The 25,386-nt window shown below is 38.4% G+C and overlaps 1 protein-coding gene across 4 annotated transcripts in view; it reads right to left on the reverse strand.

Annotated features, from left to right (window-relative positions):
* The window catches only part of AKAP6 (A-kinase anchoring protein 6), a 292,205-nt gene that overhangs the window by 11,223 nt on the left and 255,596 nt on the right, over positions 1-25,386 (reverse strand). For all 4 annotated transcript variants that reach the window (XM_063332211.1, XM_063332212.1, XM_063332209.1 and 1 more), the window contains exon 12: positions 20,341-20,556. In XM_063332211.1, the coding sequence (XP_063188281.1) occupies positions 20,341-20,556 (216 nt within the window). The remainder of the gene's footprint in view (positions 1-20,340; positions 20,557-25,386) is intronic.

Here is a 25,386-nt window from a genome sequence, read left to right on the forward strand (position 1 = left end):
AGTTCCTGACTTAGATTCATCAAGACTCGGCCAAGGTTAATTGTGCACGGCAAGGCACGTATCTCTGGCTTCAATTCTCAGCTGGGAACTCTGTTTTTGAAGTAGGAACTGAAGCTGCTCAGCCCTTTTATGAGAAATCATGGGATGTTCTCCAACAGCTCAATAGTTAGGGCACTGATTTTGGGTGTGGGACACTTTGTCAGACTGAGCATAGGAGACATGAACCAGGTTCCCATTCTCTCAGGAGAAGCCCTACCTACATGCTGTTCTGAAAAGAATCCTGCTTCTCCTGTTTCATTTTGCATAAAACAATTAAATATTAATTGGGTCATAGACAGATGAGGAAAATTTCATCCTGCAGTGCACACTTGACTGGCAAGAGGCACAGATAGATCCAAATCCCTGTTCCAGTGTCTTTTTAATTATGGATATAGGTGGCACTGTTTCCGTGCAAGACACAAGGCTATCCCACCAGTATGTCCAGTAGACCAATGGCTAAAACACTCTACTGACATAAGGAAGAATTATTTTCTTCAAATTGGGCTGAGTTGCTACCCACCATTCAGCAAGGTGATGCAATTATTAATATGTTTGATAAAATGAGACATTCTCCATTTAAGATAAATCTGTGTCCTCATGCTTCATTGGACTTAGTTGTAAGGTACTGTGGCTGTGTTAAGATACCTCAAATAATTGCGGGCAGAAATATGGGTGACAAAGAATTTTTTTCCTCCTTGGCAAGTTAGGAGGCTTTTGGTATTTTGAGAATCTGTCATGCCCGTTGAAAGCTAGATCTCTTTGTGGATCTACCTACCCCAAAGCTTTTATGGAGTAAATTTGTTAAAGACCTTTTTTTTTTTCCCATGAGATATTGGCTAGTGATACCTTAAATGTTAAATTACCATTAAAACACCCATTTTCTAGACAACTAAGACTATCACTATCAGAGCAGCTCTGCACATTGTAGAGTTCAGAAATCCATATTTCGATTTGCCAGTTTGCCATGTTTTCATAATGACTCCTGGTTGGTACTTAGTTGGATCCAGTTTCCCACCTGTAGCTGACCCTTAACCAACCTGCAACTAAAAACTGGTGCAAGAGAATGACAATAAATTAAGTTAGTTTCAAAACCCGTTAGATTAAACAAGGAATCAACTACAATTACTCATTTTCTCTGTGGCATGTTTTACGACTCTGTCGTACTTAGCATTAGGAAGACATGGCTGTGAAAAGCTTCCTTAACTGCACAATTTTACTGTTTTAAGCTTCTGCCAGCTGCAAAAAGAAATTCCCGAAGGCAGGAAATCAGCAGCAGGTTCCAAGGATTTTATGTTCCATAGAATCTGATTTTCTTTCTCAAAAACAAAACATTTGGTCCTTATTGGTCAGGAAGATAACGTTCCCCCTGTAAATCAGCACTTGGCTGCATTGTTTGTTCTGCAAGTCAGATGGACTAAAACAATAAAACATGTAGAGTTGTGACCTCAGTCCGTTCATCTTCACTGAGTGCTCCTTACTTCAATGCCTGTTTTTTATTCTCCAAATGCACATGCTTTTCTGAGGCCCGGTATATACTCAGGAGTTGTGCAGGCATAGCACGACGGGTGACGGTAAGGGATCTGATTGTATTTTTTTTCCTTCTGATTGTCACAGCTATGCTTCCAAAGGCTCTTAAGCAGATATGGGCATTTTAGCAGCATAGCTTTCTCCGTCCAAGGAACTGACTGAATTGATATTAGTAAATTACTACTTCTCTTATAAGCATCATCGCTCTTGAAGAAACTTACCAGTCCAACTGTAGTGGTTATCAGCTACATTGGCAGCCCTTCCCAAGTACAGACCAAGTTTTAACTTTGAAACAAACTTGATTTTCATTCTGAAGAACTGTAGAGTATTGCACAATACATCTTTTACACAAAGCAGCCAAATCTTCTGTTGCCATTTCCACATGGGAAAACTTTACTCGTGTAAGAGCTGCACTGTTTTTTATCCCATTTCAGTTGATGATGAATGTGGCCTTCTTACACAGTTTGCACTTACACACTCCAACGGATGTTCTACCTAGCCTGGTTCAAGGTATCACTCCTTGAACCACAGTCCCCAACAAGCAAGGGCTCTGTCACAGACAGACATGCTGATCTCCACATGTAAGGCAGACTACAATTAAAGAGAAGCTTTGAGCGGGCTACAGAGCTTCAGATCCCAGTGGGGTGAGCCCTCTACGGTCACTCTTAAGCCCTGGCCTTGCTGAAGTCTGCAACAAAACATGCTGCAAAGGTGACATTCTGTCTGGCAAAAATTCCTTGGATACCAGCTGGTGTAACTGATTGCACTAAATTTCCTGGAATTTAGACACTTGTTTTCTGTATCTGCAAGAGCGTGTGCGCATAAATACACACACACCTGTATATGTGCGAGTACGTGTGTGTACATGTCGTCTTTCTAAAAATGAGTATCTTTGAAGTAGGTCAGAGTGACTTTATCCTTGTAAAGTCACTAAGTACAACTGCTTCTAGAGTAGATCTCGATGGTCACATGGTTCACAGTAAAAGAAGGTAAATAGTTTTGACCAAGCAAGTAAAAAATAACAGTGCAATAACAACAAAAAGATGCACAATACTATGCATATTCCTATTTTTAAAATCTTACCACAAGATAAACATCACTTAGGAAGCATTTACTGTTGCATGAAAAGTTTCTAATATAATTAAGTCAAGAATCAATTAAATTACAGCCTCAGAAGAGCGAAAGGTTGAATTCATTCTGATGTATTTGGAAGTGCTGCTTTAAGGACTTGAGCTATGCCTAATTTGAACCCTGAACTACTTTGCTGAGGACAGTATTCCCATTTCAGTGGGATAACTCATGTGAGCAAAGTTAAGTGTGCCCTTAAATGCTTGTAGGGTTGGTGTTTAATGGTTAAACAGTTAATCTGTTGAAAATGTTAACAGGAAGAATTCAGATTATCAAGCCAAATAAAGACATTTCCTCAACCCCAGTGCTCTTTAAGGAAAAGTCTCAAAAATGCATTTTTTCATTTGTTTCCTTTACTAAAACACAGATAGTTTTGCTTTTTCTGCAGCAAATTTTATTAAACAATGATTCTCTGTTTCGGCTTCATTTGCATGTGCTACTCCAGTACAGATACTTTGTGTTGGTGAAACAGGCCTGTAATGTAACCCCTACGTACCATTATATTTTTTTAAAGGAATTAACATGAAAAAAAGAGCTTTTACAATAATAAATACAAACTCTGTTCCTCCCTCCCCTGCAACATATCCTTCAGTTGCTGTGGACAAATTATCCAAACTCAACTGCACTTAGGGGCCAGGGGAAAAAGAAAGAGAAAGAAAGAAAACCATCCCCCATCTCCAGGAATGTGTGCACATTCAAGGAAGACAAACATGATTTTGTCTTTTGAAAAATGCAAGCATGCCAAGTACTTCTGCTGAGGGAAACAGTCATGTGTACAGTACCCACTTCACCTCTGCTTCACTTAAGTTCATTTTCTAAATGAGGTTCCCTATACCATAGTCAACAAGAAAACTGCCCCGATTTCCCAATGCTGTTTTAATATGCATAAGTATATGCATAATATTCCATGTGCATAATACTGAAGTGACGTGCACATTAAAATACGGTCTCAAAATGTATAGAAACAGTATGTTTTATCACAGATCACTAGAGAAATTGATCATTAATACACACATTTGTAGTAATTGCTATTAAAAGACAAAGGCACACGTTTATTTCCTGAAAAAATAAGATCCAAAACTATGGTTCATACTTTCTCTTGCTTCATTTTACAATTATTATTGCCTCTCCCAATGAAATAGTATGTTCAATCCTGCACATGCAAAACTTGTGTTTTTCTGTTAGGTATTACAGACGCTTACAGGTATTACCAGGGTCCTACATGGGTGGTTGTATGTACAGACTCCTGTACCACCACAAGGACACTAACTTCACTTCTGCTCTGTGCAGTCACAGATGTCACCTGCAATGGTCTCCGTGCAGGCTGGGTCCTATGGGAACAACTGAGATTCCACCATTGCTCAGGTACCTGTCTTTATGATGATGTTTGAAGTTCTCTGATAACGGTCAGAAAAAAAAAAGTCCAGGGATAGGATTTTCAAATCCAGGTTTTGAAACTGATAATTTTCTTTATCGCAATGGCAGTTTTGTGGGCACACCTTCTAAACAACAGATGAAATAATTGCAATGACATCTTAAGAGGATGCCTAGCTCAAAACTATTGCTCCCGATTAGTGTAGAAAGTATTTTAAAAAGTCAGAGAAATTGGCCATCCTCTAACCATTCTTTTGCTATTTAAATGTCACTTGATGATGCTAGGTAACACTCTGTGGTCAGTCATGCCTGCACCTGAGTCCTGTGAGGGTCTTCTAACTTTCTTGGTAAGCTGCCCACAGTGCCAGATGGCCAAAAGGAAGAGTGAAAGGCTCCAGCCCCTCCACCACACACCAGTCGGTGCAGACAAGCCAGGCTGGAACAGAAGGGGAGCCGCGTCATCAGAAGGCCTGCAGGAACTTCTATCACAGACCAAGGCAAAAGCAGGGACTCAACATCTTTAGTCCCTGTGCTGTGCCCAGAGTACCACTACTAACACACTACCTACTATTTGTTTTCCAGCCTTTATGGAAGCAGTCGCCTCTTCTTTTGCCGCGGTATCCTTATATGGCTTTCTAACATCTCTGGTTCTCGTTTGCTGGAGAAGCCCTTTAAATGTTACTAGAGTGCAGAAGAACATCTATAACATTTTTATATCGAATCATATTGTCATCCAAACAGGTTTACAATCCCAGACCTATATTCCAAGTTGTGTATTTTGTCTTTTTTTTTTTGCTTTTTTTTGTGATGAGAAAACCTGGCTACATGGCATATTTTACTGACTGTTGTTTTTGCTGCTTTGTAGTTTTCTTTTCATCTGTCAAGAGGTTACATGACAGGATTTTTTGCCCTTGAATGTCATTTCGGTCTCACCTTTACTTCAGAGGAATATATGATTTTCTTTGTGCAAGAACCCAACGCAAGCCCTTTATGAAACTCTCAGAAAAACATTCCTAGCTTTGCCCAAACCCCAGATGTTGCCATGCACACTTAGTCCAGAAAAGCGCAAATCCTGGCACTCTACCTCAGATGCATCCCCATGCAAGTTGGTGGGAATCCATCCATGCCAAGCCTCAGATTTTGCCTCAGTCAAAGGTCAGTCTTTATGGTAAAGACAAAAAAAAATCCATCCAAACCAGGAAATCTGTGGAACCGACGGTGCTTAAACAAGTTTAACTATTGCTTGTCCACACTGCACTTTTCACTGCTACACCCGTATTGATGGCAATCTAGTTGCATTCTGCATTCAGATGCCCATGAACAACATTGTACTGGCAATGTTACAGTGGCATAATAAAATCACTATTTTTTTGTCTTTGTACTAATTAAGAGGTCTTCATACCGGTTAAGAATACCTTCAATATAATAACATTTACATTGGACCTGGTACTCCTTTAATTGTATACTCTCAGTTAAACCAGAACAACTCAGTGGACACTATGAACCGACTCAGTAGACACAATAGCCATATCCAACCTACAACAGGCACATCAGGACACCTGAAATCATAGAGTTTTTAAGAGCTTTGTTTCAGCAGAAACGGATGTTTGTGAGAAACACTAAAGAGTGAGAATCACCATAGAAACAGATAGATACAAGGTACAAAAGAATAGGACATAAGCCCCTGGGAGCTTGACCTTAGGAGAAACCTAGAAAGAAAGTCTTCTCACTGAGAGCTGGAGGACAGAGGCTTGAATTTCTAAATAAAAATTCTTCCTGTATACTGGAAAGGGAGACTTTATCTATTATTTATAAATAATAGGACTGCATGAAGAATATCTGGCTCTGTCATCAGTTTCTCCTCCTCATGAAGCAGTTGAGAGACTACCAAATTCAGCCTAATTCATGACATCAAAAAGAACGGACTCTTTTTCCCCCTCATTTAAATTTTCAACAGAATTTCTTTGTAATCTCAGATCAGGCACTTCCTGAAGTCATTGATTCACCATCTGTAAATTTGGGATATTGACTAGAGAGGAGTCACTAAGCAAGTACTGTGAAGTCAAAAGCTGGAAGAATGCTGCATATTATAGGTACTTGCACAGTCTGCCTACCTATGGATGTCCAAGCACTAAGTTAAACACTAGAGTTGTCAATAAATGGTAGAGAGTTCTCCTGGTGATGAATCAAAATTACAATGGTAAGCAGCTGGAGGCTACAACAATACAACTGCTCCTTGCCATTACACAGCCTAAATATAAGAAGAGCTGCTTTTCAAATGTTGCAAAATAGAAACGCTGGCCTTATCTCCAAGTATAAGTGGTCCCTAGGCAGATCTTTCACTAAGATCATCTCATCCTTGAACTTCCAGATTTTTTTTCTTGTCTCCATCACTGGTGAGTGATGATGTTTATAGTTTTTTCTGTACATACTAGATGCCAACACAGCCCTGGAGCTGGCTGGAACAAAAGGATTGGAATGTTCAGTTGAATCTAGTGCGTCAAATGGATCCTATGCAATGTCTCGAGTGCTAATGTTATATGCACGTTTTGGTTTTGTCACTTGGGAAATTAAATACAAGCATACTTTGTAGAAATTCCTTTAGAAAAAGACGAAGAAATGGACATCTATACTTTGTTATGGTGAGAGGTTTGTATTTGCCTGCCTTAATTTGGCTGAGTACAAAATTACAATGGGGAGTACCTCATTATTACAAAACCACTATTGCCATTGTTCAGATTTCTTCTATTACAGGAGAGTTTATTTTAAACGTTACACAGTTTAAAGTTGGGCTCAAACTGGAACACAAACTTAAGATTTAAGTCTTAAGGATAGATTTAAGTCTATCCACAAAGGTTATTTTCAGTGTTGGTGAGGCAGCAAAATTCCAGTGAGTACTAAGAGTTTACAAAGTGGTGTAATAACAAGGGCACAGGGCTATTAATATTAACATTATTAGTACAAGTGTTATTAATATAGAACTTTAAAGTATAGAGCTCAAAGTCTTCTATGCAGCAGCTCAGGTTTGTGCTGAAACTGGATGTTTGACGTACACCTCTTTTAGTAATGCTTAGAGATTTTGGAACAGTTTATGGTATTTGGCTTCACACTGCAGAAATATTCCTCCCCCCTTGTAAAAACAGAAAGGGATTTTTAAAATAAAGCGTCTTTCTGCATTGTTCAGTAAACCTGCTGGATGAGCTGTGACTCCATAAAGTTTAGGAACTCATTTATTATGTTGCTAGATCAGACACCGCATTTATTCACACAGTGCATCTCTAAAACCTAGCTTTCATTAGAGCTGTGGGGAGGCCCGGTCTTTCTCCCTTCACTCGAGAAGGTGAAGCTCAAGAAGATAATTAACCATGAAACAATGAGAAGGCTTGCTGGGTAAGCACTAGTGTGAAAACAGTTACTCCTCACAAAAGAGGGGAAATTAGCTGGCTGGATAAAAAAGGAAGTGTCAGGCTGGAAGACTGAAAGGACTGCCAGCATAAGTAGATAGCTCTATGCATCATTAATGCAATTTTTTTAACACTTAAACTTCACTGCTTTCTAAATTTAAATGCATTTAAATGCTATGTGTTAGGGGAGATTAATATGCCATTTTAAAATAATTTCTCTTAAGCTTTCCATTTTCTCGTTTCACCAGTTCTAGTCACCCGTCCCACGTATGAAAAACTCCCTGCCTCTTAGTATTGTATTCTTGTTTACAAAGCCAATGTAAACAGAGCGTTCTAAAAAGATTCAGTTCACTCATTGTATTTTACAAGCCCATTATTTTACATTAATACAGATATTTTTATGAACAGAAAGTTTGTTTTGATTTTACTGTTTCACAGAGTAAAGACTTATGATGTGCGTTTCCTTTCAAAACTTCCTTCTACTCGAACAGTGTTCCCTGAAGCAGCCACATTTTTGGCAGAAATTCAGTTATATGCTATGCCAAAAGAAATAGAATAAACAAACACTGCTTAATGCAGCTGGCTAGGTAATTTACATATTACTGCACACCAAACACGAAGACCTGAATATGGATTAGAGTTACAGCGATGACACAAATGTCTTATATGTAAGGAGAAATGAAATTCAGATCCTCATTGCTAACAATCTGCATTTTATTATTTAATGTATATTAGAGTACCTCTGACACATAAATGTATGGACATATTTAAATATTAAGTAGATGTATGGATTATATTTTCTGTATATTTTTACAGAAAAATGTGCTAGAAACATATTGAAAAACTGTTAAGTGGGCACATTTTTCAAAGTTTTCTTCTGGGGAAAGCAGACTACCTAAATGACCACAACTCAGCCTTTGGAAATAGCAAAAACCCCAAATACAATGAAAACCCTCTAGGCATTCCTTAAAACTTCTTTGCTATACATAAAAATATAGTACAGGACGGCCTTCAAATCTGCAAGTTCATGTGCTTTCAAAAAGCATCTGTCATTTTGGGTGAGATCAACAGTCCATTCAGCTGCGTCCACCTCCTGCAGCAGCCAGTGGTGAATGTTTATGGAAAAGTTAAAAAATCCTCAAACACATAGAATGGTATAGAAGCTGCCATCCCAGATTTGAGAAGCCAGTCTGTGGGGACATTCAGAGTTGGAATTTAATAAGCATTAATTGATGTCTCCTCCATTAATTTGTCTAATTACTTACTGAACTCATTTGTATTTTTGCTATCCACAACATCCTGTAGGAAAAAGTTTCATTTTTATTATGCACTGCATGAAAATAGCACTCCCTTTAGATGGCTTTAAACCTCCTGCCTGATAATTTCATCGGGTACATTTTACTTTGTGTGTTAAGAAAAAGAGTGAGTAACTGTACCTTATTTATTTTGATGCATTTTTAAAATAGTTTTTTATTGTATTCCTGTCTGCTTACAGCTGATGCAGCTCCTAGAACATCCTATAATATTGAACAATGAAACACTGATTATGCATATACTTACTGAAGATTCTGCAAATACATTTTCATAACGGCTGGAGGATTGGGACCCTATCATCCAACATGGAAGACCCTTGTAAAATGTAAATAACTGCTCTACAAGCTGTTAGAAACTAAGGTTTCTTCCTCTCTTTCTAAAAATTATTTTGTCTGAGAACTCTTGAAACAAAATATCAGAAGATTTGCCTCAATTACACTCACATATCATTCCTTGCAGAGCTGGGGTCATTAGCATTGCAACAAGCCATTAAATTAATTAAAAAATCACAAGTTTGTGACTTTTGTATTTTCCTTAACTCTAATTTTATAAACAATGCTGGCCCGAGTCATCATCTTATGATCAGTGGATATTAGGCATCTGAATAAAACACTGACTTCACCCTGTAATCGGAACACCATGCACTGTGATGAAGGTCGCTATCTGCTAAACACTTTTAAATATCTGACCCTATACTTAAGTGCCTAAACAGGAAGTGAGTTCTTTTGAAATAAGACCTCTCTTCTTGAAAACAAAAACCTAGCTATTTTTTCTCTTTCTTTTTTAATGAGTTATTTTTGCCATTTAAATGGTGTTGGACACTGCTTTCAGCATCTGCACGTATTGAAAACATCAGATTTCCAATTTCTGAATGTTACATATTTTCCTACTAAAACTGATTATTCTTGAGAATTCACTTGAAGATTTTACACGTCTTACAGTTCTAATGAACGTTTCAGGAGCAGGGAATGCCTTTTATTCAAAGCTGTGGAAAGTGCTTTACTCACACTGTTTCAACCATTATTTAATATGAAGCACAGAAAAAAAGATTAATAGATTGACAGATGGTTGGTAGAATATACGTCACCACACTATAAAGACCTAAACCTGCTACTGTGATGTTGACTTTTCCTATTATAAAGCTCACATTTCTAGATTTTATAGGATTGTCCTAAAACCAGAATTTTTGTAATTACTTGTGGAATACTAGTTTTAAAGAATTGTGGCAAGGTGATTTACTAATATAGTTATCTATAAATGCAAAGAAATTAAGAATGTGAAATACACCACCAGTGAGGGTCAAATGCCGTTACCCATGAGAGACTGGACCATGTTTTCACGATCATATGTTGAATTAGAGAGCTGTGTGATAAACTGGCACTTTTGAAGGCCTCACTGGCATTTTAAATCTCTTGAGGGTTTGTAAACACCAACTGTTTAAAAAAAGTCAGATCAGCAGAGAAGTATTACCAACTTTTAACCAGCTATGAAATTCCCTCACCCAACTCCAAAACTGCACCAGTCTGAAACACAGACTCGCCGGTAGATAGCTGAGAAACAGAGGTATCTGCCGTCTGCATGGATGAACACAGAAACTTTGTATATCCCCAAAATAAAAGATTTCCAGCTTCTCACTGGGTAACACAGCACCACTGACCAGCCTTGAAACTTCCTGAGATATAACAGTTTACAGTGTTTAAGCAACTTTAAAATATGAAAGTTTTCCTTCTCTCTGAATTTATACATTCGAACAGATTAAAACTGCATTAACCAGAAAAGGAATACAAAAGAAGTCCAAAGAAGTAATCCTTTTTAAATATAAATATATAGAGATGTAGATGTATACACAAAACTTTTTGGCACTGAGCCAGCAAGTTTATGTAATTCTTCCCCTAATATAACAGACCATCATAGAGAAAAAAATTCAAAGTATTTGTGACCGAAAGAGAAGACTTGTCAGTCACTGAAACAGACTGTTCACAGGATACTACAAAAAAACAGTAGTACAGACACAGTGTTTTATACCCAACTCAGACACTGTGCTTTGAGCTAATTATAACATCAGGAACCTAGTCCTGTAACACTGTGATCACGATATTTTCTGCTTTGAATATCTAAAGTCAGTTTTTCACTGTAGTATGATCTGTGGACAGTAGTTATACATGATCAAGCAAACGTGTTTGGTTTAAAAATAAAACTAGAAATACAGGCTTTATTTTGCTTTTGTAGCCTTTTTGTTTAAAACCATGATCGGCTGTTATGAAACATTCCCAGTCTCATAAAGAAACCTGTCTTCTAAAAAAGCAAGTAAATTTCAAATACTGCACAGAAATGTTGTGTGCTTTGTCAAGAAGAAAAAAATCAAAGGGGGCTTGGGGTAATTAAGTATTGCAGTAATTTATTTTCTCATTAAAATAACTCCTTACTTTTAATGTAATTTCATTTATCTTCCTGTGCTCATACCAGCAACAAAAAAGTAACTTTCACATCTCACGTTACAAAGTTTGCTGGGTACCCTGGAGAGGGCAAAGAAACTGAATGTGTCTGCAGAATTAGCAGGGAGTCACAGAAGGGAAATGTGCATCTCAAAGAAGTATATTCACTCCAGTTGAGGTGGATGGTGATTCAAACCTGCTACTATAGGACTGTGGTTGAACAAGCTACAAGAAATATTCTTGTAGGCTTCATTATTCTGGAAACTACAAATTCATATGTAATCAACACCATCAACATTAGCTGGAAATGTTGTATGTCTGGAAATATCAGTGCCGAGAAAAGGACTGAAAGAGCAAGAATGCTGAACTAGTCTTTCTGCTCCAAGTGGTTCACCTCATGGAGCACTGGGAGAGGCTCCACAGGAAAGTCTATTCCTAGCATTGTCCGCGCTGAAACTGTGCTACATGTGAAGACTTTCTATGCAGTGCTCCCTTTTCATTAATAAAGGTCACACAAGCAACAAGGTAGAATTGGTGAGTACATCTGCTCTCAACCTGAACTGTTCAGCCCACTCCCAAATCATCTTCTGGGACCCCAGAGAAAGTTAGGAATATGTACCTTTACTTTCCATCCTCTCCAGGGGGAGAGCTCAGGCTTATGGTTTAACAGAGATTGCGAAATAGTGAAATAGGACTACCTTAGTCTCTGCAGCCTGGATTAACCATTAGCCTCTCCTTACCTAAACCAACCAATGACGAAAGAGTCACATAAAGTGATTAAAATTAGAGCAACAGCGTAAAGTATGACTTGGTGGCGGAGAGCTCCGATGATCACTTCTGAGGGTTTGCTCTTTCAGAGGACTGTAATTTGTTCTGGTTTGGCTGGGGTTATGAGTTTGAATATACCTTTGAACTTCCTATCATTTTATAAAGCCATGGCAAAACATGACAACATCTGCCAGAGGTGAGGGAAACAGCTGAATAATTTTTCAGACTGGTAATGTCACATGGAGTATTTCACCTCTGGATTGTTGCCCTAGACTGTTAGTTAGTTAGTTGTGACGGAAGGTTTTGCAGCCTCCGAGGATGGAGAAGAGACCTCTATGGAAAGACTTAAAGGTATTCTTTTTTCTTTTTATTCACTCTAAAAAGCTACCACTGCAGGTGACCACTCAGGAGATTTTCTTAACATAATAACACAGCATTTATCTGAATTTTTAACTAATTTTGATTAAACTCCACTAAGTCTGCAATATTTTACCAAGATCTACTCAACAAGAAGGACTTTACCAGCTTTAGTTTTGCCAGATCATCCAGACTCTGCACACTGCCCTGATGGCTGCCATCATAACTATGGCTGGCCGTCAAGAAAATTACGAGAAATTCAGAATTTCTTGGAAGAATGTGGGGCATATCATCTATGTTCAGTTAAAGTCCAAGAAAAATTTAGAACTATGTTCACCATTTATGTAACTTTCTTTTAGATCCTACAGATTATTATTCCACGTCACAAATCAGGCAAGCAATGCAACCCAGAAGCTCAAAAATACATGCACCTCAAGTACAAGGATGGTGCATCACATCACAGACTTTATAATCAAATATCCATTAACTTAAAAACTACATATTTTAAGGAAGTGCCAAGGTGTTGAAATATGAGTAAAAGATGACTGACAGAAACATACGCAAGCAATCAAGATTGTACTGTCATATACTACGCTATGAAGAGGTCCAATATCAAAACAAAAATGACTCGTGATAGATAATGAAAAAAACAATTTGTAAAGGTTCAAACATGAGTCATGAAATAATTACTTTGTGTTGTAATAGGTGTTCAGCACTTTACAACATGCCCTCCTCAGCCAATTAAGCTAATCATCCCTCAGTACTTTGCTGTATTAGGCACTTTTGATGAACTTCTAAATTTTATGCAAGATTTTTAGATACATCTCACCTTACAAAATAATGGCTTGTGATAAAATAAGAATATTTTAGGAAGCAAGCTTTGGTTTAGTGAAGCTATCTAACAAATAACTGAACAATGACAAATGCATTTTTTTATCTCTGAAGCCAGGGGTTTTGTTGTTGGGTTTTTTTAAGCTTAGAACAAGTGTCAGTCCATGGCTTGAAAAAATATTGCACCAGTGAATTAAATATAGAGAAGTGGAGACACCATGCCTAGCATTATTAAAAACTGTTTTCTTTTCCAGAAAGCATCACAGAAACAGATAAATAGAGAAAAAGGATAAAGATACCAGATCAGAAGCAATACAGCCTTTCTAAACAAGTTTTTTTTCAAAATGAATTACAAAGAATGAAACCGAGAGGAAGTTGGAAAAAATCCTAAACAGACCTTTAAGCAGGCTCTTTACCTCCTAAGAAAGAAGCTTGTGGAAAAGAGGTGCCTTTTTTTTTTTTTTAAAGTGAGCTGTCTCACCATTGCAGATTTTCCCAAGTCCTTACAACTCTAATTAAAATGTGGTAATTGGTTATGTTACCTCAATTACCATGATGCATGGACATTGATGCAAAGCGACACCAATTGAATCCCTTGGGTGTTATACCCCAAGGCCATCCCATTTATTGTGGCCTTATTATTTTCAATTATGTGGCTGGATGTACAGCATACTTTCAAGCCAATACAGATGGGGGTTTTGCTGGACATACACTGTAGTGCACACATGGGATGACTCAGGAGAACAAGAGAAATAATTTTTTTTTTTTTTTCATGAAGCATAGTAGTGAACTTAGTGATCAGACAAATGAATATTTCATACATTTCCAGGACAATGTGAGAATTACAGCACCTTAACCCAAATTGCCGTAGCTCAAAATCTCCATTTTAAAAGCATGATTAATACTGTCCCTTCAATAATTAGCCCTCTCTGTTGAATAAGAAAAGAGATTGTCTGCTCCATAAAACAGATATGTTTCTCATTCAATGAATGAGCAGTCTGGAGAAAAAGCAGTTTCTCCAGTCACCAAAAAGAGAGGAATATTGAATTGCAACTTAAGAAGTAAAATCCATTAGAAAGCACAGTTTTGTCTCTCTCTCAGCATTAGCAGTATAACAGTACCCCAATATTGCTAAAACAGTCGCAGAAAAGTGAATTTCCATGATCGCCTCCTTGTAGCTTCCTATACAGAGACATATCTGGCCTGGAACGGACATCCCCAAACTGTGAACATCTGTAGCTGCTGGAATAATCCACTGAGGCTAAATGCATAACTTACATTGGGTATACTACTGGCTGAGTTAAAGATCAAAAAAATTGTAGAAAACAACCTACATATTCCCCCTTTGACTTAACTTCTAAACTTGTGTGCGTGACCATGACTGAGTCTGTCCCAAATCCTTTTTTAACTGTTCAATCTTTCAAGTAGACCAGACCCTCTAAAGGAAGATGCATAGTGAGTTAAAGCTTCTCCAGCTGTTGAGCAGGAATATTAGATGGCAATTTTGGGTTTAGTTCACTAAAGATTGTTGCTATTGCTGTTACAATTGCCAGGCAGACTCCTTTTTCTTTTAAGATGATTGCCAGCAGGGTCTTGTTAGGCAAACTATAAGGCATCTGTATAATTCTGAAGCTAAAATTTAGGTGACGTATAACATTATATCAGCAAACTATGGAATGATAAATCTGGGGGAAAAGAATTTACCACAAAAAACACAGATGGGCGAAATAAAAACCTCTTTTGCTAAACCAGATTAGGACTGCTTCCAGTAACAGACAAGTGTCCTACTGTTTTTTAAAAGTAATCTTTGTTCTTTTCATTGTATGAATACTTTACTCTTTATAGCTAGATTAACCTACTAAATCCAACTTCATTTCATTCTTTTTGATAATTTCACATTCTAGACGTAACTTTAGGTTTATGAGAAGGACATCTTTTACCAGACTTTAGGTGCTTGTAGTACGTGTTAATATTTTCTTGTTATTTGTAAACTTATGGTATGCCGCAATGGCAAAAGTTGAGCAAAATGAAACACTGCTGAAAATCACCAATGAAGGCAAAGAATTCAAAAGAAACCTAAAAGCCTTTTGTGGTTAATTCCAGCATACCTTTGTAATACTATAAGTGACCCAGATAAGTGACTGAATGTAAAAAGGAGCAGAAACAGGACAAAGGAAGATCCCAGTACACAAATTAAGAAGACAGTAGAAGATGCAAGCGACTCTTACACTTATATGAGGCAATATAATCATCTGGGCTATCTTATTTATTGTCAGCAAGTCAGATGCCATGAATGAGTCAGATGCCATCAGGGTATAAAACCATCTCATTTGTTTTCATAAATTACAGTATTTTGTGGGCAACCACAAATAAAGACTTGTTACCAAGGGATACTGTTTGTGTGCCAAGGCTGGCACACCATCAAATACAGAGAGATAGGGAAGCAGAAGAAACAGTCCTGGTACCTACCCAAGAAATGACTACACAGGAACTGCGTGAAAAGGAAGGCTAGAACATGCCAACTCAGGCCAGGGAAGACAAAGAAACCTGAAACCTGCAGTGGCTGGGCATCTTTAAATATTGCGAGTACAGATAGTTTTATCAACAAGAGAAACTTGTAGATACTGACATACTTCAAAGGATCATATTATTATAAACAAGCCTAGGATGAGAGGTTCCAAACCAAAACAGCTCACAGTGAAAATTAGATGAGCATCATAATAGCTCTAAGCGGCCTGCCATTTCTCAGCAGAAAGAGTGATACACCCCCTGCCTGGTGAAAGTCAACTCAGCCCAGCAAATAACTCCAGACTACCTGAGGCAAAGTGGGAACAGAGCAGCACGCACCTTGTGAAGTTCCAAGTGTCCGGATATCAAGCAAGGTGCGGTCTTCATGCCCGCACCATGCCTCAATTCCTGATGGATTGTAATCGCTAACAGAAACACAAGACTTCGCTCCTGCTGCAAGAGCAGCGCAAAGCCCTAATTAGCTCATAACAGTTTATTTAGAGTAACTGCAGCTCCAAACAGCAAACTGCTTCCACACAGCAGCTGCCTGTATGCAAGAGGAGACAATATGCTTTCACTACAGTAACTCTCTAAGCTATCTCACAAATGCAACTTGTTTCTGTTCCAAATTCAATAGAAGATACATATTTACCACAACAAAATGATAAGTTTTGTAGATGAAAAAAGGCAGTTCATCGTCTTTGTGGTACTTTTCCTTTTAGAGAAGCACAGTAGAAACCCAGTCCGATCTCTCTTGTGCAGTTATAGACCCAACAGATACTCAGTCTCTAGCAACTAAAATTCAGGTTTATGAAAACTATTTTTTGGTTTGGCTATGCATAATACTGCACACTCTTGGTTTTCAAGCTCCAAAATTCAACTGTTTTTTCTACTGCTGGTCAGCTCATTAAACATTTTGTGTAGCCCTAACCAACAGTTGACTAGAGCTATTGAGGTAATAGATCAGTAATATGACTAAAAGTATTCTGAAGACGGAACTATCACAAAAATATAACTAGCATTTCTGAAGAGAATGAAAAAGCTTTACTATTATATTTTTTTATCAATCTTTTCTATTCTTCAGTCTCATATTTGTCTTCTAACTCATTCACTTGCCTAGCCTATTTCACTGCTGACTTCTTTTAACTCTGTTCTGATTTCTTGCTCTCCCAGATTCATTACCATCAAAACTCAAGAATGTTGCCTCTGCCACTGTTGAGATGGGATTTGTCTTCTTTTATTTCTTGACTTTCCTCTCATTTAAATGTGAACGTACTGTTTAAAGCTCCTACCTCCTCTTTCTATTCAGCTTCATTCTGGATCCTCACTAATTCTGTTCATTCCTTTAATTCCACAGATATTTCCCTATCACTTTCTCATGATCTTTATTTTACCAGCTTCTGTTTTAGTCTTGACTCCACTTGATCAGAATCTCAAGAAATTACAGTCTTGGATTTTTCTGCTCTACAGATTCCTTTTCTATCTCGTTTGTGGTTTTTTGCTAATTCTTCTTCCTTCATCTTCTGCTTTTTACTAGACACGAACAAGGTTTTTTCCTTACTAGCATCCCTTTATCCTTTTTATATGATAATATACATACAGATAGCTGCAGTTCCCATTAGTTGCATTTAACCCCTCTCTTCTGCCTCTTTTTTAAATCATAAAATCATAGAAGGTTAGAATTGGAAGGGACCTTAAAGATCATGTAGTTCTAACACCCCTGCCATGGGCAGGGACACCTCCCACCAGACCAGGGTCTTCAAAGTCCCATCCAACCCGGCCTTGAACATTCAGGGACGGGGCATCCACAACTTCCCTGGGCAACCTCTTCCAGTGTCTCACAACCCTCACAGTAAAGAATTTCTTCCTAATATCTAATCTAAATCTACCCTTTTCCAGTTTAAAACCATTACGCCTTGTCCTATCACTACACTCCCTGATAAGAGTCCCTCCCCATCTTTCCTGTAGGCCCCCTTCAGGTACTAGAAGGTCACTACAAGGTCTCCCCGGAGCCTTCTCCTCTCCAGGCTGAACAACCCCAACTCTCTCAGCCTGTCTTAATAGGAGAGGGGCTCCAGCCCTCTGATCATTTTGATGCCCCTCCTCCAGTCTTGCTCCAGCAGGTCCATGTCCTTCTTATGTTGGGGGCACCAGAGCTGGACACAGTACTCCAGGTGGGGGTCTCATAAGAGCAGAGCAGAGGGGGAGAATCACCTCCCTCAACCTGCTGGCCACACTTCTTTTGATGCAGTCCAGAATACGGTTGGCTTTCTGGGCTGCAAGCGCACGTTGCTGGCTCATGTTGAGCTTCTCATCAACGAGCACCCCCAAGTCCTTCTCCTCAGGGCTGCTCTCAATCCATTTTCCACCCAGCCTGCGTTTGTGCCTGGGATTGCCCCAACGTAGGTGCAGGACCTTGCACTTGGCATTGTTGAACCTCATGAGGTTTGCATAGTCCCACCTCTCAAGCCTGTCAAGGTCCCTCTGGATGGCATCCCTTCTCTCCAGCGTGTTGAGCACTCCACACTTGCTGTCATCATCAAACTTATTGAGGGTACACTCAATCCCACTGTCCATGTCACCAACAAAGACATTAAATAGTACCAGCCCCAGTACCGACCCCTGAGGAACACCGCTCATCACTGCTCTCACCACTTGGACATGGAGCCATTGACCACAACTCTTTGAGTGCTGCCACCCAGCCAGTTCCTTATTCACTGAGTGGTCCATATGTCAAATCCATGTGTCTCCAATTTAGAGACAAGGATGTCGTGCGGGACAGTGTCAAATGCCTTGCACAAGTCCAGGTAGATGATATCAGTTACTCTCCCCTTATAAATATCTACCTCTAAATGTCCATTAACATAAATTAAGCACAAACAAAATGGAATTGTTGCTCTGTCCTCGCCAAATCTCCTCTTTTGTTCAAGCTCTGTCAGCATGACTTCTCCCTCTGGTAATCTGCTTCAGCTGTGGCATCTACAGCTCTCACTAGCTCTATGAGAGAAATCTTAACATCATTATGATTTGACCTTTTTCTCCTGGTCATATAGTGAAATCTCTTAGTTGATCTCATTGGTTGTTTCCAATAGTATTCCTCTTCAGTTGATACTTCCTCTCTGCACATAGATGTACAAGGAAAGGCTGAAAAATAATTTTTTCTCTATATCCTTGTACAATCACAGGTAGCTTCATCATTTTTACACTTCTTTTAACCAGATTAAATTTTGGGGGGCTTAACTGACTCTCCTCAGTTATCTACCTTTCTTACATTGTCAGTTAACCACTCCCATGCTTATAAAACCAATGTTGACACTTCATCTGCTTTTCAATGATGTCTTCCTTCCATGTTGCCTCATACAGAGACATGGCCTGTTTGACTTGTTCTGAAAGTCTATTCAAACTTTGTTCCTTCCTCAAGTCCTATTTCTGTCTCAATACTTAAAGCAAAGCAGCCAATAAACCATACAGGCAGAGGAGCACTCCTACTTTATAATATTTGATAAAGGCAGGCAGGCAACAAATTAATATTGCCTTCAATGGTTCACTCGTCCACAGCATCCTCCTCACTAACTCACCATTTCTTGGCCTGTTTAGACTAACAGTGTTTTCACTTAGGAACTGCTAGTGTTTCTGAGCAATGTCTTGTATATCTTCATACTACGCTACCAGAACTGAACAAGAGAATTACAACTTCTGTTATTTTTGTAAAGGAACTTTAACAAAAAGAAGTCCAAAGCAGTATTTCACTGTTAGTCCGATAATTGTTAGGAAGCATTTAAGTGTCGAGCATTTTTTCCTTTTATTTGCTTGATATAAATTTACCCGGAAAGTCATGTAAGCTAGATATATGTCACTTGTTCTCAAGGCTCTTCAGTGTATGCACTACACAGGGTTATCGTTGCTGTCAATGTAGCTGCAGTATACAGGCCGCAGCATTATGATAGTAGCACAAGGCATGCTGAGCCAATTCATCCATTACAGGCAATGGTGCTACAGTAGGGATTATTTTGTTCCCCCTATGGTTTATTGTTTAAATGTGGATACTGCATTGTAATATAGTTTTATGCTGTAGAAAACCTGTCTAATTTAGGCCACTTAATGGATGGTTTAAGGAGAGTACTATTTTGCCTCTTAGGAATCATTTCCCTGAGATAAAAGCAAATTAATGCATTTTACTTATATTCAAATAACACAGAATTGTATATTAATCACATACCCATGGCATTCTGTGTGAAATACACATCTACTGCTGGGATGCTAATTAAAACCAGTCTTACTTACACAGAAAACACTTTTTCTGAAATATATTTACAATCAGTGAAATATGTCTCTGGGCCCTTTTCTGTTAGGTACTGAGCAACTTGGCAAGGGGAGAAGATTGTTTTCATTACTTGACAGGATCAGATGCGATGAGATTAAATATCCGCAAACAGAACATGTATATTGTGAGTTTATCTTATTAATCAGTTTTGTCCATAGAATACAATACTTTGCAAAAAACTAAAGTTTCACTTGTTGGCAGTAAATACTAGGAATAGCATCTTCAGTCAGAAGAAAACACTCCGAGATGAATGTGTTTGTCTTGCACTGAAAAAGCGTCTCTTGTGAAGAATGAAAGCGCATGAGAACTTTTTAAAGCAAGCATGACTCACCGAGTCTTTTTCCAGTCTCGTCTGTAGTCTCGTTTGCCACTGGACAGCTTGCATGACAATGGCTTCCCACCGCCTCTCAAGGTTTACAATTATCAACTGCATGGACTGGTGATCCGCGTTTAGGTTACAGGTCTCCTGGTCATCCAGGAGGTGCTGGCATAGTCGCAGCACGGAGGCTACCCCACGACGTCTCTGTTTGATCTCACAGCACAGAGACTGCAGGACAGACAAACAATAGATGTTAGCGTGGAATACTTTACAAATTAAAACATCAACTATTATCTGATATTTAACGGTGCCCAATTTCCATCTTAGAATAGTTTTTTCAGCTCTTCCATAAATTCCCATAGTTAGACTCAAAGCTTAATGTTTTATTTTCAGATAAACACAGTCTTAATAGCACAGAAGGAGTAAAGCTACTTTCAGTCTCCTTCAAACAAATGCCACACATAGCTAACTGTCCCAATAATGTTGAAAGTTTTATGGTGTAGACTGGTTTATTCTTCCTTTTTTTTAATTTAACTGGGACACATCTGAAATGAGTTACCCTGCCAGTAATCAGCTTCAGAAATTCTTCAAGAAAAAATGGGGGGAAAAATTTTATTCATGCAATGAGAATATATATATTTTTAGAAAAAAAAAATAGAAATTATGGGTCATATGTACCCTGTCAGAGGAGAAACCTTAAGGAAGGAGAAAATTCAGTGTAAAATTCTTTACAGATGTTTTTTTTTTTATTACAAAGTATTTCCAGGGTAGTTCCATATTCAAGTAAATGTAGGAATACTATGATAACTGTATCCTTCTTAACAATGAGTTATTCACTGCATTTATTTCATCATACCGATTCCAGTGCTACCAAGAATGCAGTCTGACGCGAACTGCATGATGGGAGACAATCACTAAGTCCTAATATTGCTGAATATTGATGGGAGTCAGGATATGTTGGTTCTATGCCAGAAACCTAAGTAACTACACTGAGAATCTCATTGAATAGCAGTATAAATAATGCATCCTACATGCCAAAACTAAAGAGAGATCTACCACCCGGATGCAGGTAACGGTATGGGGTGCTTTCAAGCATGGTTTTATCCACAATCCCACTCTATCGTCATTCAACATCAAATCAGGATTTTATTAAATCATGATGTGTTTTAATAATAATATCTATGAAGCTGGGGTACACAAGGCACAAAGGCATCTGAGGCTGACTGCTCCAGACCAGCTTCTGAGACCCTATACTTTTATAGCATTGCATCGTTCAAGTACTCAACTTCAATCATAGGCCTGTGCTACTCCTGAATTTCACGGGACTGTGCTCCACACATGGGAGCTTTCCAGATAATTTAAATTGTAAGTTGCCAACATCTGTTTCCCTCTGTGGGATGCCACAGATGAAAGTGCATGACCCCATGAGAAAATCTGAACTATCATCTTTTTTGAAGACAAGGTATTTGCCTTTAAGCTTCCATTTAATCATAATAAGCAAACAAAAAAGCCACCGCATCTCTCAAAGCATTAACTCACAAAAAAATCAGGACCTGCCCTCCTGAATTTTTTTTAGCAAAACAATAACATTCTATAGAAAGTTAATTCAAGTTTCAGATTTTCATATGACTTTTTCTTTAAAAATTGGCATTTATACTTAGGATTGTTGTACCTCATGGGAGTATTTTACTGTTGGAAGGATGTGCTTGATCAATAATACTAAGCTGAAAGTCTGAAGCAAAATATTGGTATACACATCTAAAAATATATATATTTTCTTTGCCTATGGATAGTGTGCAAGTGGTTTTTTTTATTCAAAGGCTTCAAGAGAAATGATGATTAAACGCACAAGCATAGCTGAATTACTAATCTACTTTCACTGGCACAATTGGGCCGTTCTAACAGTTAACAGATTGCTTATTAATCAACAAGGGTAAACAAGACAATGCAATCTCATTTAAAGTGGAAGTTTTAATGCCTAGAAGTATTTGTGTTCAAAATGTTAATCCCGATAAGGCTTCATTAGAAGACGTCTTAAAATGATTAAGTACATTTCATTGTAAAGTACACCGAGTAGTATATCAGCAGGTGGACATTTCATACAGATGTTCCACTTATTGATATAATGCATTCTATAGCTATTTAAATTACCCTAACTCTGTAATAGCTAGAATTCTATTACTTCTATAATGAGAGAACCCTGTACCTTTAATATTTCTGAATTTTAAATAAGGTGAATGACAAATTCCCAAACCCCTATTTATGGCAAAATATGACCAGGAATTTTATTATTCAATTTATACCAGCGCTGCATTTCCACCTATGTTTCCTGAGCTTGCCCTTATTTATTTTCCTAGAGTTCATTACTAGTTTCCTACATAGTTCTTGATGTAACCACCACGTCTGGCACATTTCCTTTCTGATGCTGTTCATTAGCCTAATGTCACATCAGAAAAAAACCAAACCAAACCAAACCAAAAAATCTACCTAAAGACAAAGACAGGATTCTTATGTTACATTGTAACAGCTAAGCAATTCGGTTTTATGGAAGTGATGGTAAGTTATATACTGATGGCAGCCAAATCTACATAGATCTGCAGCAACTTCATGGAAGACAATACAGCTCAGAAGCTGGTCCCGTAACACTAACTTACCTTGATCTACCTGATTATGTCACCCCGTATAAATATTGTACATTTTTGATACAATACCATATAATATGATGAGGTAAGGAGTATTCAATTCGTAAGCCATTATATGGGAGTTTAAGTGAGGCCTTTACCTTGTGCTATCTGCAAGCAGAGCTACGGCATCCAAGTCATTTCTAATTTACATCAATTTTACACCAGCATAATAACAGTAGCTTTGCTGAAGCTATTTCTGATTTACATGGCTGTGACAGTACAATTAGGCCTATGGCACTTTTGTTTCAATTTTATTACATGATATTACGGTTAATATTAAACAGGAGAAGAATGGAGTGCTTGTATCTAACAGCGTGTTGGAAGAGTTGGCTATAGCAACAATACTTTAAAAGCCAGAGAACTTAATCATGTAAAGACATCTTTAAACCCAGAGAACTTAATCATGTAAAGACATCTTTAAACCCTATGTAATAGCACTAGAAATAATGAGTCTAAGCAGTATTAGGGTCTGGCATACAGTGTCCTAAAGGGACACAATAATTGCCTGTATCCTGTGACATGACATCTCACAGTGTTGTATATCCACCCATGTTCTGCTGTTGTTAAAATGGCATGCTTCTATAAAAACCTGTCAATATGGCAAGTGTACATGCAAAGTACGCTTCCAGGACCACAGTTACTTTAATTATTTGCAAGGTACATTCTCCATTGTAAATGAACAGCTATAATTCATGATTAATTAAAGAAAAAGGAGAAGAAAGATGATGAGTTTCTCTACTGAGGCTTGGGCCTGACGGTCTACAGCTGCTACAGTAAGCTACTGGGTACTTGACAGTTCAGAAAATTAGGAAATGATGACTGAGGAGCATCAGTTAGGCCTCCTTAGCATCCTGTGTGTGCAGATTTGCTGAAGTATAGATTAAGACATTTTCGATTGTGGCTCCTCACGTTATCATGTGTCCGTTGAGCTGTGGTAACTGTAAATACAATCCAAACCTTTGCAAACGTGGGAGAAACACATTCACTTAAATCATTTCCAGCGAGACTTAAATTAATGTATTTGACTTTTTTGCTGCAGGCTGAGTATACACAGTAACTGCAGCTGTCCGTATGAACTTGACTTTGTGTCTGAGTCCTTTACTTTGCAAAAGATACCCTGATAACATTGAGGTGTTATTCATTATAACGTTATTACGAGTCATATTTTCCCATACTGAGGATTCCTGTCTTTGCTGTTAGAATCTTGGAAGATTTTTCTTCCCTCTGCCTACTCCTATTTTCAGTGCTTTGAAGTTATCACCCGCATAGCTAAAAAGGGCTAGCTGAAACTACTTTCACAGCTTGTTAATACCATGCCTTAAATCATCTGGAAAAGCCCCTGCCGAGTCGAATGACATCAAACACTCCTTCCAAGCCATGGGCTAATGGCACTATCTATGGGGATGGAAGTAGCCATGATCTGAACAGAAGGTGCTCTGCAGAGCTGCGTGACTCCTAAGTGAATGGCATATGACCAGAAACACGTGTGCAGCTTCAGGCAGTGCCAGAAAGTGTGGGAGGCATAGAAAGGTGGGAAGTCGAGAAACATTAGAGCCCCTCAAGCCTCAATGCCCCTCCAACCCTCAGCCTTCCTGCAGCGTATCAGCGCCTGAGCTGTGCCACACCGCCTCCTCTGCTCCACAGAAAGACATGGATGGGAAGTTGGCTTTCTCACAAAGATGGTAGATAAGTTGGCCGCTGAAGCACTGTTACATCAAGGTTCTTGAGAAAGTGTTTAATATTAATCATTTACAAGTAGTAAGGCTCTCAGTGAATTCAGTGGGATGACTTGCCTTTAAAAGTAGTTTAAAAGTCAGTTTAAGATTAATTTAGCTCACTTATATAAAAATCACTACATAAAATGTTGGGATATTATTTTTGTAGCATCATTTATTACATATTGTTTGGGGAATTAATTTTTATGTTATTTGAAGTTCTTTCAACCATTTCCGTCTTTTTTGCTTTCACTCTACAATTAGGAACAATAAAGGTCCATGTGGAGGTGCCCAGAGCTTTGAAAACAGTTAGAAGATCAGAAATGGTAACTTCCACAGATGGATTTTCTTTGTGCTTTCGGGTTCAGAAGAAATGTCAAGCTACACTGAAACAAATGCTATTTCTAGGCTTATGTTGTGTTTCTGTGTATGGGCAATACTGGGTGTTTTTAGGAAAACATAGGAAGAGTGCCTGCAGATAAATCTGGAATGACCAGATCCAAGAGGAAGTTTCTGTCTAACCTGGGTCTGTTAAAGCCTCACTCCTCCTCCTTGTTACAGGATGGGGGTATGTGAGGGAGGGAATGATACCCTTCCTATTGCATCAGTCGTGGCCTGATGGGAGACAAAATGAAGATGGAACTGTTGTTATTTAGTAC

The sequence above is a fragment of the Chroicocephalus ridibundus genome, chromosome 4 (genome assembly GCF_963924245.1).
Source record: "Chroicocephalus ridibundus chromosome 4, bChrRid1.1, whole genome shotgun sequence".
Taxonomy (NCBI): Eukaryota; Metazoa; Chordata; class Aves; order Charadriiformes; family Laridae; genus Chroicocephalus; species Chroicocephalus ridibundus.